Source organism: Thermothielavioides terrestris, chromosome 3, assembly GCF_000226115.1.
Source record: "Thermothielavioides terrestris NRRL 8126 chromosome 3, complete sequence".
Classification (NCBI taxonomy): Eukaryota; Fungi; Ascomycota; class Sordariomycetes; order Sordariales; family Chaetomiaceae; genus Thermothielavioides; species Thermothielavioides terrestris.
In genome coordinates this window covers 4391750-4406940 of record NC_016459.1, presented here as the reverse complement: position 1 = coordinate 4406940, position 15191 = coordinate 4391750, and the positions used below count along the sequence as shown (strand labels likewise).

At 60.4% G+C, this 15191-nt stretch overlaps 6 protein-coding genes across 6 annotated transcripts; 2 read left to right on the top strand and 4 right to left on the bottom strand.

Annotated features, from left to right (window-relative positions):
* Nucleotides 1-34: 34 nt before the first annotated feature.
* THITE_117296 (uncharacterized protein) lies at nt 35-2365 on the bottom strand (the record flags this gene model as incomplete). The annotated part of the gene is made up of 1 exon (XM_003654756.1): nt 35-2365. One exon carries the CDS (start codon nt 2363-2365, stop codon nt 35-37), a length of 2331 nt encoding a protein of 776 aa, XP_003654804.1.
* A 1130-nt stretch (nt 2366-3495) lies between these two features.
* On the bottom strand, nt 3496-4928 carry THITE_2118014 (uncharacterized protein). The gene has a single exon (XM_003654755.1). It carries the CDS (start codon nt 4564-4566, stop codon nt 3721-3723), a length of 846 nt encoding a protein of 281 aa, XP_003654803.1. The 5' UTR covers nt 4567-4928; the 3' UTR covers nt 3496-3720.
* Nucleotides 4929-5882: 954 nt separating this feature from the next.
* THITE_165162 (uncharacterized protein) lies at nt 5883-7845 on the bottom strand (the record flags this gene model as incomplete). Its single annotated transcript, XM_003654754.1, has 4 exons — nt 5883-6972; nt 7054-7584; nt 7677-7750; nt 7829-7845. 4 exons carry the CDS (start codon nt 7843-7845, stop codon nt 5960-5962), a joined length of 1635 nt encoding a protein of 544 aa, XP_003654802.1. The 3' UTR covers nt 5883-5959.
* A 773-nt stretch (nt 7846-8618) lies between these two features.
* Nucleotides 8619-10718, top strand: THITE_2118012 (glycoside hydrolase family 32 protein). The gene is made up of 2 exons (XM_003654753.1): nt 8619-8976; nt 9052-10718. Exons 1-2 carry the CDS (start codon nt 8859-8861, stop codon nt 10710-10712), a joined length of 1779 nt encoding a protein of 592 aa, XP_003654801.1. The 5' UTR covers nt 8619-8858; the 3' UTR covers nt 10713-10718.
* THITE_2051257 (uncharacterized protein) lies at nt 10684-12668 on the bottom strand (the record flags this gene model as incomplete). The annotated part of the gene is made up of 2 exons (XM_003654752.1): nt 10684-12337; nt 12433-12668. The coding sequence occupies 2 exons, from the start codon at nt 12666-12668 to the stop codon at nt 10684-10686; spliced, it is 1890 nt and encodes a 629-aa protein (XP_003654800.1).
* Nucleotides 12669-13114: 446 nt separating this feature from the next.
* Nucleotides 13115-14971, top strand: THITE_2118009 (uncharacterized protein). The gene has a single exon (XM_003654751.1). It carries the CDS (start codon nt 13360-13362, stop codon nt 14734-14736), a length of 1377 nt encoding a protein of 458 aa, XP_003654799.1. The 5' UTR covers nt 13115-13359; the 3' UTR covers nt 14737-14971.
* Nucleotides 14972-15191: the final 220 nt, after the last annotated feature.

Here is a 15191-nt window from a genome sequence, read left to right as displayed (position 1 = left end):
TTAAAAAAAAAAAAAAAACGTCAGCAGCATGAATTCACACCGGCCTGTACCCCTCCAACCGCCCATCGCTCCAGCGCTCCCACATCCCAACCGGCCGCGCGGCCCCCACATCCCGCACCACCACGACGCCGGGCGGCGCAAACCGCACCCTCTTCCGGCTCCGGCCCCTTGATTTTGCCGAAAAACCACCACCACTACCACCACCACCACCACCACCACCACCACCACTACGACTGCGACGCTCCTCCTCCTCTTTCTCTCCCCACAATCGCCGCTGATGACGACCACCACCACCACCCTGGCCCCGCCGCGCCAGCACCGCGTCAAACACCCCGCCCATCTCCACCAGCACCACCCGCGTCTCGCCCCCCGTCACGTCCACGAGGAACTTGATCCCCTCGCACGCGCGCGCCGTGATGATGCCGGGGGTGGTTGTGTACGCAGCCGCCGTGGAGTTCGTCGTCGGTGATGATGGCGATGGTGGTGGTGAGGATGAGGATGATGGGCCGCCGGGCGGCGGCGGCAGCAGCAGCGCGATGAACTCGGCTGCTGAGCGGACGCGCGCGGCGGCCGCGTGCGTGTAGTTGAGGGACCACATCAGCGGTTTGATCCACGGCTTGGTGCTGTCGTCGTCGGTGATGGTAGTGTAGTGGTGGGTGGCGGTGGTGTAGGGGAAGGGCTGGCGGCGCGCGGCGTGGTGGCGCACCGCGTCCGACTCGGAGCAGTACCGGCACGGGAGGTGGGTTGTCAGGGGCTGTTGTGCTTGGCGGTGGTGGTGAAGTGGTTGACGGTCGGTGGGCTGGGATTGTGGTGAGGCGACCGGGTGGTTGGGTTTGTGCCGTTTCAGGGGCGGGACGTCGGCGGTGGGTGATGGGGCGTTGTTGCCGTCATCGCGCCGACGCTTCTTCCCCGGGCTGTGGTCATGACTGCTCATAAGGTTCTGCCGCGCCTCGGCGAGCTGGTCGCCGATGGACGCGAGGAAAAGGTTGCTGGCCATGGTCAGGCCCAGGGCTTGCTTTACTTGAGCCAGCCCCCCTGCTCCTTGTTTGTCTGCGTCGTAATTGTCGTCGCGGTCCTGGGCTGTGGCAGCCTCCATGGCCCGGATCCTGGCCAGCTCTGCCTCTTCAGCGTTCTTTTCGAGGTCCACAGCAAAGAATGACGGCGGAGTCCTGTGCTGTTCGTGTGCAGCCTGCAGGGCGTCGTCAAACTCCCACCGCCACCATCCATCCTTGACACCGTAGGAGCCAGGCTGCCTCGAGCCTCCTGCACTTGGCTTTCTCGTCCTCCAGCGCACAACCAACCACCCACAGTACGAAGCCATCTGGTCAAAGGCCTTTGGTGCAACACCGAGCTCCTGCCGCAGATTGTCCAAGATCAGCCTGATCTCCTCCTTCTGGCGTCGAGCGAGATCCGATGTGGGCCTCTCCGCCAAGACGCGCAGAAGCACAAGCCCGATGACATCGGCAGGGTACTCGTGAAAGTGCGGCACGGTCACGGGCGGGTTATGCTCGGACAGCACGACGATCTTCCTGGCCAGGATTTCACCGCCCTCCCCGCCTCCATCGCCCCCCCTCTTCCGTTTCCTCCCCGCCCTCATCCCTTCCTTTGAACCTTCATCATCCTCTTCCGAATCAGACGGCACGTACGGCGGAGGCGGCGGGCTCCGCAGCCGCCTCCTTGACGAACCCCAACCACCACCACCACCACCACCCGCGCGCTCCGCCACCTGCTCGAGAATCACCTCCCGTTCCGCGTCCTCCACCTCCTGCGCGAGCGTCCGCAGCTCGGCCAGCGCCGCGTCGCCGCCGAGCAGAGACAGGACTCTGATGGCGCCGTCGCGGAACCGCACCCACCGGGCGACGTCGTCGCGGAAGCACACCTCGCAGTAGACGGTTCCTGGCCGGGCGGGCCAGGCGCGTTGTGGGCGGCCGAGCGCGGTGCGCGGGTCCACGTTCCAGATCGCCGGGTTGGCTTTCGCGGCGGGCTCTGATGCAGCTGGGGTGGTGGGCGGTTCTGGGGGCGGGGTCGCTGATGTTGTTGTTGGTTCGGGAGGCGTGGGCAAGGGGGTGCTTTTAGCGGCCTCGCGGGTGGCGGCCGGCTTTGGTTTGTCAGGAGTGACGGAAGCTCGGGGCTGTTTTCTTGGCCGCTTGCGAGGGCCCTTGAGCAGCTTGGGGACCCGGGGCATCGGCCCGGGTCCGACGGGGATGTAGTCCTCTCCCATTTCCCTGTCATGTGCGTCCGCCTCTGACTCGGAGTCGATGTCTTGCCAGCTTGTCATCAATGGGGGCGCGATGGCCTGCTCTGCTGAAACAGGCCCGTTGTCTCGCGGCCAGGGGCTGGGAACATGCTTCTGTGAAATCCCCATGGTAGGTTTTCTGGGCGCGGCATGTTGTCTTTTTGCCGACTAGTTCTTGTGGCCCTGCTTTTCCGTCTTCCCTGGCATGATCTCTTTCGGCATAGTTTGGGTAGATGCGGGCTCGTCGGGAATGCCGTACAGTTCCCAAGGGATGCGAGGGGTCTTGGGCCGAACTGCTGCTTCTTCAGGTGCAGCTTGTGTTGGTGGCCGTTCTGTTGTGGGAGCAACTGAGTTTTTTGATACTGCGGAATCAGTTGTGGGACTGTGAGAAGTGTCGTAAAAGTCGCTAGTCTTGGCTTTAGGACGGATGCGGGAGGTGGGTGTGTTTGCTGCAAGAGGAGGGCCAACAGGCGCTGGGAGGCTTGGGGCTGTGGTCCCCGACTGGGCCGGAGCAGGCGCTTGCACTTTGTTCCCATCCCGGTCTGATGACCCCGTTCCCTCCTTTATTTCACGGATCGTGGGTCTGTCACTGCTTTCACGAGCGGTTTCTGCTGGATCTGGATTTCGCGATGCTTTGCCGGGTAGCTCGCCGGTGGGAGCCCTCTTACCCCTGCCGGCAGCTTTGAATACAGCATTCGGCTCCGACTCCGTGTTTCTTGCGCCCGCGCTCGAGGCTGCGGTGTCGGCAGCAGACAATGTGGAAGGAGCAAGCCCAGCTGCAGCGAGCTGCGCGGCCCTCGACCTCGTGACTCTTCCAGTGTATGGCGCTGGGATACTGTCCATCGTGCTTGACTTGGGGCCGGCTCTCGGTTTCGCCGTCTTCCTGGGCTCGGCTGCGGAGAGTTTGGCAGGGTTCAGATAGTTTGGAGCCTCCTCCCTGGTCTGCAAATGTTGACGGCCAGCCATCTTCACCGGCTGTTTGATACAGGAGGTTCCTTCCTCAGCCGGAGCCCCTGATGAAGCACTCTTAAGAGCGAAAGTCAAGCGAAATCTCATCACAATGCGAGGAATCCGGCAGAATCGCAACGCAGAATCGCCTCGTCAGACACAAAGCCCGGAGCCCATTCTATCTGGGCAAAAATGGCTTTCGGCCAAGGTGCGACCGGGTGCTTTGTTGTTCGCCAGTCTCTTTGTGTCGCAGCCGTAGAGCCTGGTTCATAGTCGCTTCCGGCAGCGACGATCAACTGCGCGGTAGGCCGAACAAAGGTAACATACCTACCTTACCTGTGAACGCAGGACAATCAGTACGCCGAAGAAATCCCCCGTATTGCTTCCGTAATCACCTCTAGACTTCTAGTTGATGCAGCGCCCAGTCACAGATGACCGGGACGAACCAGTTCGGGCTGTGCTATACAACATCAATATCGTACATGCCTCTGGGCCAAGAGCGCAGTCCCATTCCCTTTGTCCCGCATAGTCCAACCTCACACACTGCCCCCACTTGTATCCAGAAGCCTAACAATGCCGTAACTCGTCCCCGCGGCCAGCGCACCCACAATCAACGTCTGCACTGCCCCCCAGAACCCGGCCTTCCGCGTGCGGATGGTAACCCAGTTCTTCAGAAAACCAAACCCAAGCAGGATCACAACCGTGATGAGCACCGACACCAGCAGGGCGCGCTGGGCCGAATGCATGAAGAAGTAGGGCAGCATGGGGATCAGGCCGCCGACGAAGTAGCTCAGGCCCATGGTGGCGGCCGAGACCCAGGCGCGGCCCGAGTCGGGCTCGGGCAGGCGCAGCTCAAAGTCCATCATGAAGCGCACCCATGTGTCCTTGTCGGCGGTCAGCTCGCGCACCAGCGGCTCGGCGGCGGCGCGGCTGACGCCGTACCCGGCCACGATGTCGAAGATCTCGGCGCGCTCCACCTCGGGCACCGTGTCGACCTCGGCGGACTCGCGCGCGAACTCGGCTTCCCAGTGCTGCCGCTCCGTGTCGGCGGCCAGGTAGGCGCCCAGGCCCATGCTGATCATGCCGCTGCACAGCTCGGCGAGGCCGCCGATGATGACGATCTTGGTGTTGCCGAGCGATGACAGGCCGGCGGTCAGCGCGAACGGCACGGTCAGGCCGTCGGAGAAGCCGATGATGACGTCGCGCACGATGGAGTCGAACTGGCCCATGTGCTTCTCGGCGTGCGGGTGCTCCGGGTCGGGCGCGCCCGACGACATGCGGTTCACCGCCTTAGGGCGCAGCCGCGACGGCGAGGGGTGGTCCGGCGCGACGGTGCCGTTGGTACGGGGGAGGAGGGGCGACCGGTCTGATGGGCGAGCCATTGTGAGGATGACGGAAGTGCGTTTTGTTTGGAGATTAGAGGCGCTGAAGAGGTGGCGTAAATTTGTGATGACTTGATGAGATTATTGGGCGGTGTTATGAAAAAGCAATATCAACAACGGGCCAATTCTGGCGCACTGGAGGTTGAGCTTGAAGATGTCCCAGAATGGAAGTTGGTTATGAGTTTGGTTATTCCAGCTGGGCTGTTCTCAACACAACCTCAACGGAGAACGAACGACGGGAGACCACTTAGGGTTAGGGTCTGGCAGCGGAAGAGAAGATCACACGAGTCAAGGCCCTGTGCGAGGCTGGAGTTGAATGGAAGCAAGTCTCCAAAGAAACCGTCATACTTGCTGCTTCCTTCCTGGTTATTATTGTGTTTGCTCTGTCCACGCCACTTACCACATCCGCCCAGGTCTTGCGTGGCTGCTCGGGGAGCTTGGTAATCCACGCTTTCTGATTGGCTAATCTCCCGGGCTCTCACACCACAACCACCCATTGGCGAGCTCACAATCAGTCAGCACTCGCTCAATCCGGTTTTCCAGCAGCGGCGTGGCGGAATTCGTTCGAAATTAGCGAGGCTACGAGTGCTCAAAGATGAGTACACAAGTCTCGGACCGACATTGCGGGTCGCCATTCAGTAAGCGGAAGGGGGCCAATGAAACGAGAGAGCTGACTCATCTCGCGTTTCTTTCCTGTTCTCCTTCTGTTCCCCCTACTTCTCCTTCTGCTTTTTCCTTTGATAATAGCGCTCGAGAAATTTCTGACGATGCTAACTTAGCCCTCGTTATATTGGACTCGATGTTTAGCTACTGTCGGAGGTAGATTACAGTCTCGACACAAGGCGTTTCCAAAGCAACATGACATCCAGGCTTCACGGCCCGAACAACCTGGAACGCCCTCATGCTCGCCTCTCTACGCTGTGGACATCGCGGTCTCTCCATTTTTAGCCGCAGCCGTCGGGTCTGCCCCGGATTCTCCGCATAGTAGCATGGCTCAACAGTTCATGAAGAGCTCTAGGCGCCGAAGCCGTCGCTTGAATAAGGCAATCATTTTCGAACGTCTTCAGAAGCTCAGAGGACAGATGGTCGAGCAAGAGTTTCGCTAGCCGATCTAAACGGAGTGGTTTGTCCACGCTTTTGTTTTCCGTCGGCAGAGTGCTTTTTTTTTTTTTTTTCTTTTATTTTTTTTTTTTGCAAAAAATTCTCAGGATTCCTACGTTCTACAATGGATGGCAAAGCAAATGGTTCCAAGATTGAGAATCAGTTTTGGGTAAGGCACAGTAAGAACCTGTAGGGGGCACGACCTGTCAGACAGGCGCCGGAAGAAGCTATTTAGGTCAGGGTCGTCTTCCAACTCTAGGTAGACAGCAGACCACGCAACCCTAAGGCCTGCCTATGCCACTCTCGATGTTTCGACTCGGACGTGTTCCTCAGTAATGATCCCGTCTTCCTTCTCAACATGCTCTCCTGCGTCATGTCGGCCCATGCCCTCGGCCGCCACTTTCTGAAACAGCCTCGGGGGCACCTTCATGGCATACAGTTGATCCAACTTCTCAAAGGAAAGTCCCTTGGTCTCGGGGAACAGGTACCAGCCCCCGACGCTAGCCATCAGGCCCGTACCCAAAAAGATAAAGCCAACTTTCCCGCCCAAGTTTCCGGCATCGGGATTGATCATGTACGGAACGGTAAACTGCATGATCAAGCCCCAGACAGCATTGGTGATGGTGATGAGACCCTGTGTCGTCGCCCTGAGCCTTAAGGTCGCGATCTCGGACGCCAGCACGAAGCCGGTGGCGCCGATGGAGAGCTGGTAGATGATCGCCCACATATACAGCAGGGCGACAATGCCCCAGCTGGCCTTGGTCTTGTCCGGGACGCAGCCCAGGATGCCGATGATGAGAAGCATGAAGCAGAGCGCGAACTGGGGGCCGACGATCAGGAACCGGCGGCCGTAGATCTCGGTCAGGGGGAACGCCGACATGCTGGCGGCGAGCATGACGGCGTACAGGGCCATGGACGCGGCGAAGTAGTTGCTGACGCCGATCAGCTCGAAGAAGTACGTCGCGTACCCGATCACGAACGTGGCGCCGATCATCTGCTGCGCGGACGCGGCGAAGATGGCGGTCAGCGTGCGCTTGCGGTTGGCCGCGTCGAAGCACTCGGCTGCGCGCTCCACGTCGACGCCCAGGATCCTTTTGCGAGGCCGGCTTGGGTCGATGTTGCCGCCGCCCAGATCCCTCGTGAGACGGACCTCTTCTTCCATGCGTGACGCTTCGATCTCGTAGAATGCCTGCTCCTTGAAGCCATAGATGCGGCGCAGGGCCTTTTTCGCCTCCTCTCGCTTGCCGTGACGGATGAGCCAGGAGGGCGACTCAGGGAAGAAGGGCCAGGCGACGGTGAGGATTACTATCGTCAAGGAATGCAGCTGGTGTTAGCAGAGTGGTCACCGAGACTGCAAGGGAGGGTGGGGGGAACTCTTTGACTTACAGGGGAAGAAGTACATAGCGACGACGGGCAGCCACCACTGCCATTTGCCCGACAGGTGATTGCTGCCCTGCGAGACAACGACAATAGCAAACTGGCCAAAGACGATGCTGGTGTTGAAGAAGCACAGGAAGAAGCCGCGGAGCTCCGGGCGACAGGTCTCGCCGATCCAGAGCGGTGAGATGGTGAACATCATGCCGATGGCGATGCCGTTGACGGCCCTGCCGGCGAGGTGCGTCCGCCAGTCCGGAGCCAGCTGTTGGAGGATGACGCCGACAGTCGAGATGAGCGACGCGGCCAGGATCCCCCACTTGCGGCCGTACTTCTCGAGCAGCGGGGCGAAGATGAAGGAGGTGGCTATCTCCATGGCTGGGGCGATCGAGTTCCAGGCGGATAGGTAGTGGGCCGGGATCAGGTAGCTGCCGTCGTCCTGCAGCACCCCGAACTTTTCCTTGAACGCGGGCAGGGCCGCGAGCTGTCCTCCAGCCACGATGTCGAATCCTTGCATCACGACGCCCGACGAGATCAGGAGCGCTGTTGGTTGTGTCCTTGAGTGTTAGATACATTACCGACATAACCTCAAGTTATGGACAGGACATCTGGACTCAGGGGGCGGTTTGACTAACCCAAGAGCGCAAATCGCGACTGTGATCTCAGCATCTTCCACTTGTTGTCGGGATTGACAACAGAATAGTCGATGCTGGGATGGAATGCTGGTCAGTTTCCGCTTTTGCTTGTGTTGGATCAATATGAGAAGGTAGGCAGGTACTCTACTTACCCGTGTATCAGAATCATCGTGTCAACTCGTTGCGTGATGACTCGCGGATTCAGTGGTGTTGCCGTTCTGACTCTTGAGTCGCTGCAGACTTGTTGTGCCCAAGTGCGAATGGACTCGAATGCCATCGATGACAATGCCGCAAGTCAGATAAAATCAATCTGGCAGGAGCAGGAGTGAGGCTTTATCTCTCAACACGTAGGTGCAGTACCTTGTGCATGACGAGGTGACCGGTTTCTCAAATCAACAACCGGGCTTGAGCCAACAGCCCAAGGACGCAATAGTGTATGTACACTAGGTGGGTGCGGGGGTGAAAAAGCCATTCCCCGCGACAAATCCGCTAATCTGGGTTGATCTGGGGATCCTGGGGAACCCCAGGGACCCCGGATGTTGCGCCACGAGGAACTCCACAGCAGGCGGACTGCTACAACTGAAGGCCAGACTGCGGTCCAGTCATGCAAGGGGATGAACGCGATACATCGCCATTGGGACGTGCAGGGTAGACCCGGGCTGAGTCAGCTAAGAATTAGTGTATCGACCCGAAGACCAGGGGTAGCGTAGGGTATAATCCGTAGTGTACTGTCTTGAGGCTTCGCGGACTTCAACTTAACTCCGCGAAAGATGATCCACGGCTGTTTGACGCCACACTCAGGACAGCCCCCGGGCTAAGTCGGCCAAGAATTACACTATTAGCCCGAACACCAGGGGTGGATGGGTGTAATTCGGAGTGTTATGTACATAGGCTTCGCGGACATCAACTTAATTCCGCACAAGATGATCGCGGCTATTTGACGCCACACTCTATTTAGTTAAGGGGTTTACATCATGAGGGATGGGTGAACATGGCCAACATGAAGCCCTTGATGACAAGTTCGAAACTCAAGGAGTCATTCGCCATATACGTACCGTGCCTACCGCACGCACGCCGTTGTGTCCGTTCCCTCGGCTAGTCCAGCTCTGGAACGCGAGTCACCACTAAGTTCAGACAGTTTCCATCGGCCCCTGATCTGCCTTCTCTTTCTCTCTGTCCACCATGGGACACTCGACGTCACGGCGACCCAGGTTCCACTTCACTGCAAACAGCTGGATCAACGACCCATGCGCTCCTGGCTACGATCCGAACACCAAGACGTATCATCTCTTCTACCAATGTGAGCCTTCCCCAGAGGTTGTGTTCATTCCAGTCACGACAAAGACCTAACGCAAAATCCCATCACCCTACGCAGGCAACCCGTCCGGATGCGAATGGGGCAACATGTCCTGGGGACACATCGTGTCCCAGGACATGCTGTGCTGGACGCCAGCCGACCCGTCCCCGGCGCTCCTCCCGGACCAAGCATACGACGCCCAAGGGGTGTTCACCGGCTGCTGGATCCCTCCCGCCAACGAGTCGGACGGTACCTTGCGGGTTGCGTACTCGTCGGTCAGACAACTGCCCTTCCACTGGAGCACGCCGCCGTACCCGCGCAGCGCAGCGGGCTTGGCCATCGCGCTGTCTCGCGACGGCGGCAAGACGTGGACGAAATCGGCGCGCAACCCCGTCGTGGCTGGCGAGCCGGCCGGCGTGGCCGTCACCGGGTTTCGGGATCCGTTCGTGACGGAGTTGCCTCTGATTCCCTGCGACGCCGAGCGCAGGTCCTCGGAGAGTGGGAGGGGGCCGGTACTCTACGGGCTCGTCTCGGGCGGCATACAAGACCGCGGGCCGACCGTGTTTCTGTACGAGATCCGTCGCGACGATCCTGAAGAGGAGTGGAGATGCCTTGGTCCCTTGGTCGACCTGCCCGCGCGGTTCCAGCCGTCGCCGAAGTGGAGTGGCAACTACGGCGTCAACTGGGAGTGTGCCAACCTGGTGGCGCTGCGGGCCGAGTCGGAGGTCCGACACTTTCTGATTCTGGGCGCCGAAGGAGACGTCGAGAAGGATCATGTGCGCTCTTATGAGCGCTCCGTCACGGCCGCGGCGGCGCCGTCGCGGACGGTGAGGGCTCAGCTGTGGATGTCGGGCCGCCTTGTTGCCAGCGGCGACGGCGGTGTTCGATTCCAATACGAACACGGGGGATACCTCGACCACGGACCGTACTACGCCGCGAACTCGTTCACGGACCCCCGGACTGGTCGGACGATTGTGTACGGCTGGATTCCAGAGGAAGACCTGCCCCTGGGCGCCGCTGCGGAAAAGGGCTGGAACGGTTCTCTTGCGGTCCCTCGCGAGATCTTCCTCCTCCGGATCCCACGAGTCGTCGGCGCCCTGCGGAGCTCCCTGCGGGACATCTCTCCCTTCGTGCTCAGGCCGGAGCCGGACGGGGACACAACTACCTTCACCGTCTTGACGTTGGGCGTGAGGCCGGTCGCGGAACTGGCGCAGCTGCGTGAGGCCAGCCATCATCAGCACAGTGCAACCGACATCGCCTTGCCGGAGTCCAACTCGATCACGAGGCGAGGCATCTGCCACACCCGCTCTACAAGTTGGGAGCTCGCGGCCACCGTCGCGATCGGCGCGGGATGTCAAGACGTTGGCTTCCACCTGCGCCACAACGTAGATCTGTCCACATGTACCACGGTGACATTCTCGGCCGCGACCGAGACCATCGTTGTCGACCGTCACGCCTCGAACACCGACCCGGCGGTCAACAAGTGTCCGGACGCCGGTCCCTTCACCCTCCTTACAACACGGGACGCCGATGGAACAGAGAGCATAGAGAAACTTCGTATTCGGATCTTGTCGGATGGAGACATCCTCGAGGTATTCGCAAACGACCGTTTTGCGCTCGCGACCATGGTGTACTCGGGCTCCGGGCAAGACTTGGGAGGGGTGACGGCCTTCGCGACGGGAAGCGCGGGCAGCGCCGTGTTTGAGACGATCACGGTATGGGATGGGCTGGAGCTGTAATAGTAGCGTCGTCAGGGCACACGTCTGCCAGCCGATCGGCGAGCGTGCGGTGCAACAGGGATAACGAGGGGCTGGCCTGCACGATGCGGACGTCTACCGTCCTTGTCGACCGCAGGCAGGCCAGGAGGTGAGCCCAGTCGACAGCACAGCCGGTCCGCAGACAGGGTGTCGCAGCGGCCTGGAGGACCGCCATCGAGGTGGTGAAGATAGTGGCGTAGAGCGTCCAGCGGTTGACGATGCAGTCGCGGACGGCCGTCAACAAGCTGGGAATGGACTGCATATACGCGTGAAAGAACCTCTCGCAGTGCTCGAGGATCTCGGGGGTGGTGGCGCCGCCGTCCTGGATGCACTGATACACGGCCGGCCAGTAGATGGACATCTTGCAGCAGTAGTACTGCACTCGGAGGAAGTTGCTCAGAGGCTCCGGGGCAGCCAGGTGGCGGAAATGGACGGCGTCGGGCAGGTAGCTCTGCCATTCGTCGAGCTGCGTTTCGAGCTCGAGCGCGATGGCTGGCGCGTAGACGATGTCGCCGTGCGGCGTCCTGCGGATGGCCGTGTAGCAGCGATGGAGCATGCGCCTCATGGCAATCTCGGCTAGGAAGTATGCCTGGACCCTGTCCGAAGCATGGGCGCCCCCGTCTGCCGATGCTCGGCTGATGATGCTGCCGGGAGAGGAGGCTGTTGTTGTGCCCGGAGAGCCGGCATCGAGATCAAAGTGCCATGAACGGCGGCTGTCGGGCAAGTCGACCTTGTCGTCGCAGTTCCAGATGCCGCTGTCGACCATTTCGAGCTGGTCGCGCAGCTCGCTCTCTAGCAGGAGGACGGCCCAATAACACCTCTTTGCCTGCTCGTAGAGTTCGTCCTCCTTTCCCACCTCATGCACGCATTTGAGCAAGTTCTGCACCTTGAAGGAGGCATTCATGGCGTAGTCATAAGCCTGGCAAGGCCTGGAAAGGCAGCAGTGGTAGATGCTCAGCAGCACCAGCGCCTGGATACTCTCGATGCTCTCATCGGTGAGCACAGCCGGCAGCGACGCAGTGGCGGCTTCCAGATAGAGCTCGCTGTTCTTTTCGGGGTATGATGGTGATGGTGCCCCTGTTCGCACCACCTCGTCTTCCAGAGCGAGGGCACCCACCGCCGCCACCGACAGCACCAAGCAAGACTCCGGACCGGGCGCCAGCGGTCCTGAGAGCACGCTAACGTAGCGCTCCGTGAAGCCCGGGCGGAGGATCGGGTACCAGATGTGGACGTGGGCGGAGAAGGCATCGAGCGCGGCGAGCGCTTGCTGCTGCGGTAGAAAGCACAGGCGCGCCGCGAGGCCGATTCGTGCATGCGGTGGCGTGATGGCTCGCTCGAGCCGCACGAGATCCCGCGCAAATCCGGGGCCGAGACCGAGCACCTCCATCATGCAGTCGGTCACTAGCAGCTGGAAGGGCGATCTTTCGACCCCTGTCACGGCATGAGACGCATGGCTATCGGCATGATCTTGATTCTCCGCGTCCACGACCGGGGAAAGCTGTTGGGGATGTTGATAATGCGGGTGCGGGTGCGTTGGATGCGTTGCCTGCAAGGAGCTAGCGATGTAGTCCAGCCGGCGGTTGATGGCGGCAAGCTCTGCCTCCACTCTGGAGCGGGCGAGCAGCGGTGTTAGGACTCGAGATCCGAAGGCGGACACTCCATGTGACGTGTTGTTGCTGAGCACGGGAGTGACAAAACTCACCTAGACGCGGCGCTGGTCTGGCTTTGCTCGTATTGGCAATCGAGTCCGCGGGTGCGACAGAAGCCACAAGCGGGGCTGCGCCGATCGCATCTCGTCCTCCTCGTCCGGCAGGCGTTACATGCCGTGATGGCCCGGCTGCGGCGCTGTCTTGGCGGAGCATTGGGGTTTGGAGCTGGCGGGTTCGCGTCCTCCTCTGGGACCCCAGAGGGGCTTGCTGGAACATCTTGCTCGGCCATCAGATGATCAGATGATTGGACTGTCTCCGTGTCGGTCTCGGCGTGGGTCTCGGCGTCTTGACTCTCGGCTGAGTACACTGTCGCATGGCATTGCCGCTTCCACAGCCGGTGCAACTGCAGACGGCAGATCGGTCAGTAGTGGGGGGTCCGGAACATCCAGGGCATCTGGGGACGTGGGTCTGAAATAGCTATCTCCGCCGAGACTGCCTCCTTCATCTGGTGATGCTGGTCGAAGTTCCAGAACCACGAGACCCGCACCGGCTTCGCAAAAGTGGGAATTATCGCGGAGCTAGCGACAACTCCGCGATGCTACCCGCACGTGACGGATGTTGAGGCGCCATGCTTCGAACTTCCAGGGATATGGCAGTGTAATGGTGGATGGTGGATCCGCAAGGACCACTCCCGGCACTCTGCCAAGCATGGCCAGCCTCCCAGTCTGTCGATGGCCGTGAAGCTCCTCGGTCATTGAATGCCCTCCGTTTTCTTTCATGCCCACAAAGCGGATCTCGAGTTTCTCAAAATCCACCCGTGATCTGGCGTTCCTAAATCCAGGGTATACACTATAAATCGGGCAAGATGTCTGCGTCTCGAGGACTTGATCCAAGTTTGGATCCAACTTCTGCGGATATCGAATCGAAGACACTCACTATACACACATCCAGTTACCTCGAACCCCAACCCACTACCAAAAATGACGACCCCGGTTCCATCCCTCGCCCGAGGAGATCTGCTTTCTTCGGTGGCCCAGCGCAAGACCGCGCGGACTGCTCGCATCTCCAGCTGGGACCAGTCCGGCCTCAACGAGGATGCCTTCGTCGTGCAGCCGGGCGAGACGGCGGTCCTCGCCGATCTGGAGGGCCCGGGCATGATCACCCACCTGTGGTTCGTCCAGACGTGCCGCCGCATCCTCGGTCCGGGCCTCATTCCGTACTCCAAGTCGGGCGTCGCCATGATGGAGATCCACAACGCCCTGGGTCTCAGCTACGAAGACAGTGATCCCGACTACTACCGCAAGGTGCTCATCCGTATGTATTGGGACGATTCCGAGACGCCCAACGTCCTCGCTCCCATCGGCGACTTCTTCTGCCTCGGCCACTCCATGGCCGCCAACTTCCAGTCCCTCCCCTTCACCGTCTCGGTGAAGCCGTCCGAGGAGAAGAAGTTCGGCGGCTCGGCCGCCTTCAACTGCTACTTGACCATGCCGTTCAACAAGCGCGCCCGCATCGAGATTGAGAACCAGGGCGAGCACGCCTACTTCCAGTACTTCTACATCGACTACGAGCTGCTCCCGGCCCCCTTCGACCCGAACGAGATCCTCTACTTCCACGCCCACTGGCGGCGCGAGAACCCCACCAACGGCTGGGCCCCGAACGCCATGCAGACCAACAGCCTCGAGACCCAGGTCCCCAACCTCACCGGCGACGGCTACACCATCCTCGAGACGACCGGCGCGGGCGCCTACATCGGCTGCAACCACTCGGTGCTGCACCACCAGGGCACCTGGTGGGGCGAGGGCGACGACCTGATCTTCATCGACGACGACACCTGGCCGCCGAGCATGCACGGCACCGGCGGCGAGGACTACTTCAGCCAGGGCTGGGGCATGCAGAAGAACGCCTACCCCTTCTGCGGCACCATCATCCACGAGGAGGACGTGCCCGGCTACCAGGTCTCGTACCGCTGGCACCTGGCCGACCCCGTGCGCTTCAGCAAGAAGATCACCGTCAAGCTGGAGCACGGCCACGCCAACCACCTGCGCGACGACTGGTCCACCACGGCCTACTGGTACCAGACGCTTCCGGGGCCCAAGCTGGACATCCTGCCCGTCGACCAGCGGCTGCCGAACCGGCCCACCGTCGCGCCGCCTCCCGAGCCGGCCGCCGACAGGCCCCTGACGGACGCGCAGCGGCAGCTAATTAAGCAGAGAGAGGAGCGGCTCGAAGCCTTTGTGCGGGACCGCAACCAGTGGCTGGAGAGGCGCGCCGAGGCATCCCGGAGGAGAGCGCAGAACAATATCGAGATTGCCAAGGATATCAGGGCGCGCTTCATCAAGAGCTTGCAGGGTTAGGTTCTGTGCCTAGATGGGCAGAGGTGGGAAATGGTTAATGCGGAGCGAGACAGGGCACAACGGTGACGAAGATGTTGTGTCGACCTCGATGCTACTGCTCCGGAGGGAGAAGGAGGATGCAATGTGTTGCAGGGCCCACTATTTCTCTCCCCTGTTTCTCCCGTATATTACACAGAATCAATAGACCACATTCGCCATATCCAGTTGCTCAGTGGCTTGCGAGAGCTTATGAGCCCGCTTGCGCTTCGAACCCTCTCGCAGCTACCATTCTGATCATCCTAATCGCTCAAAACGCATTAATTGCGATACCTTTCCTAGGACTGAATGTTATGACAAACCTCTGTAGCCCTTCCCCTGAGTTTACCCCTGAATGGCCCTGACAGAGTATGCCAGTGGCTTCTTCTACCTTTGAACCGCCTATTCAGGGCTTCTTCTATCCGATCCGCAGCGTTATG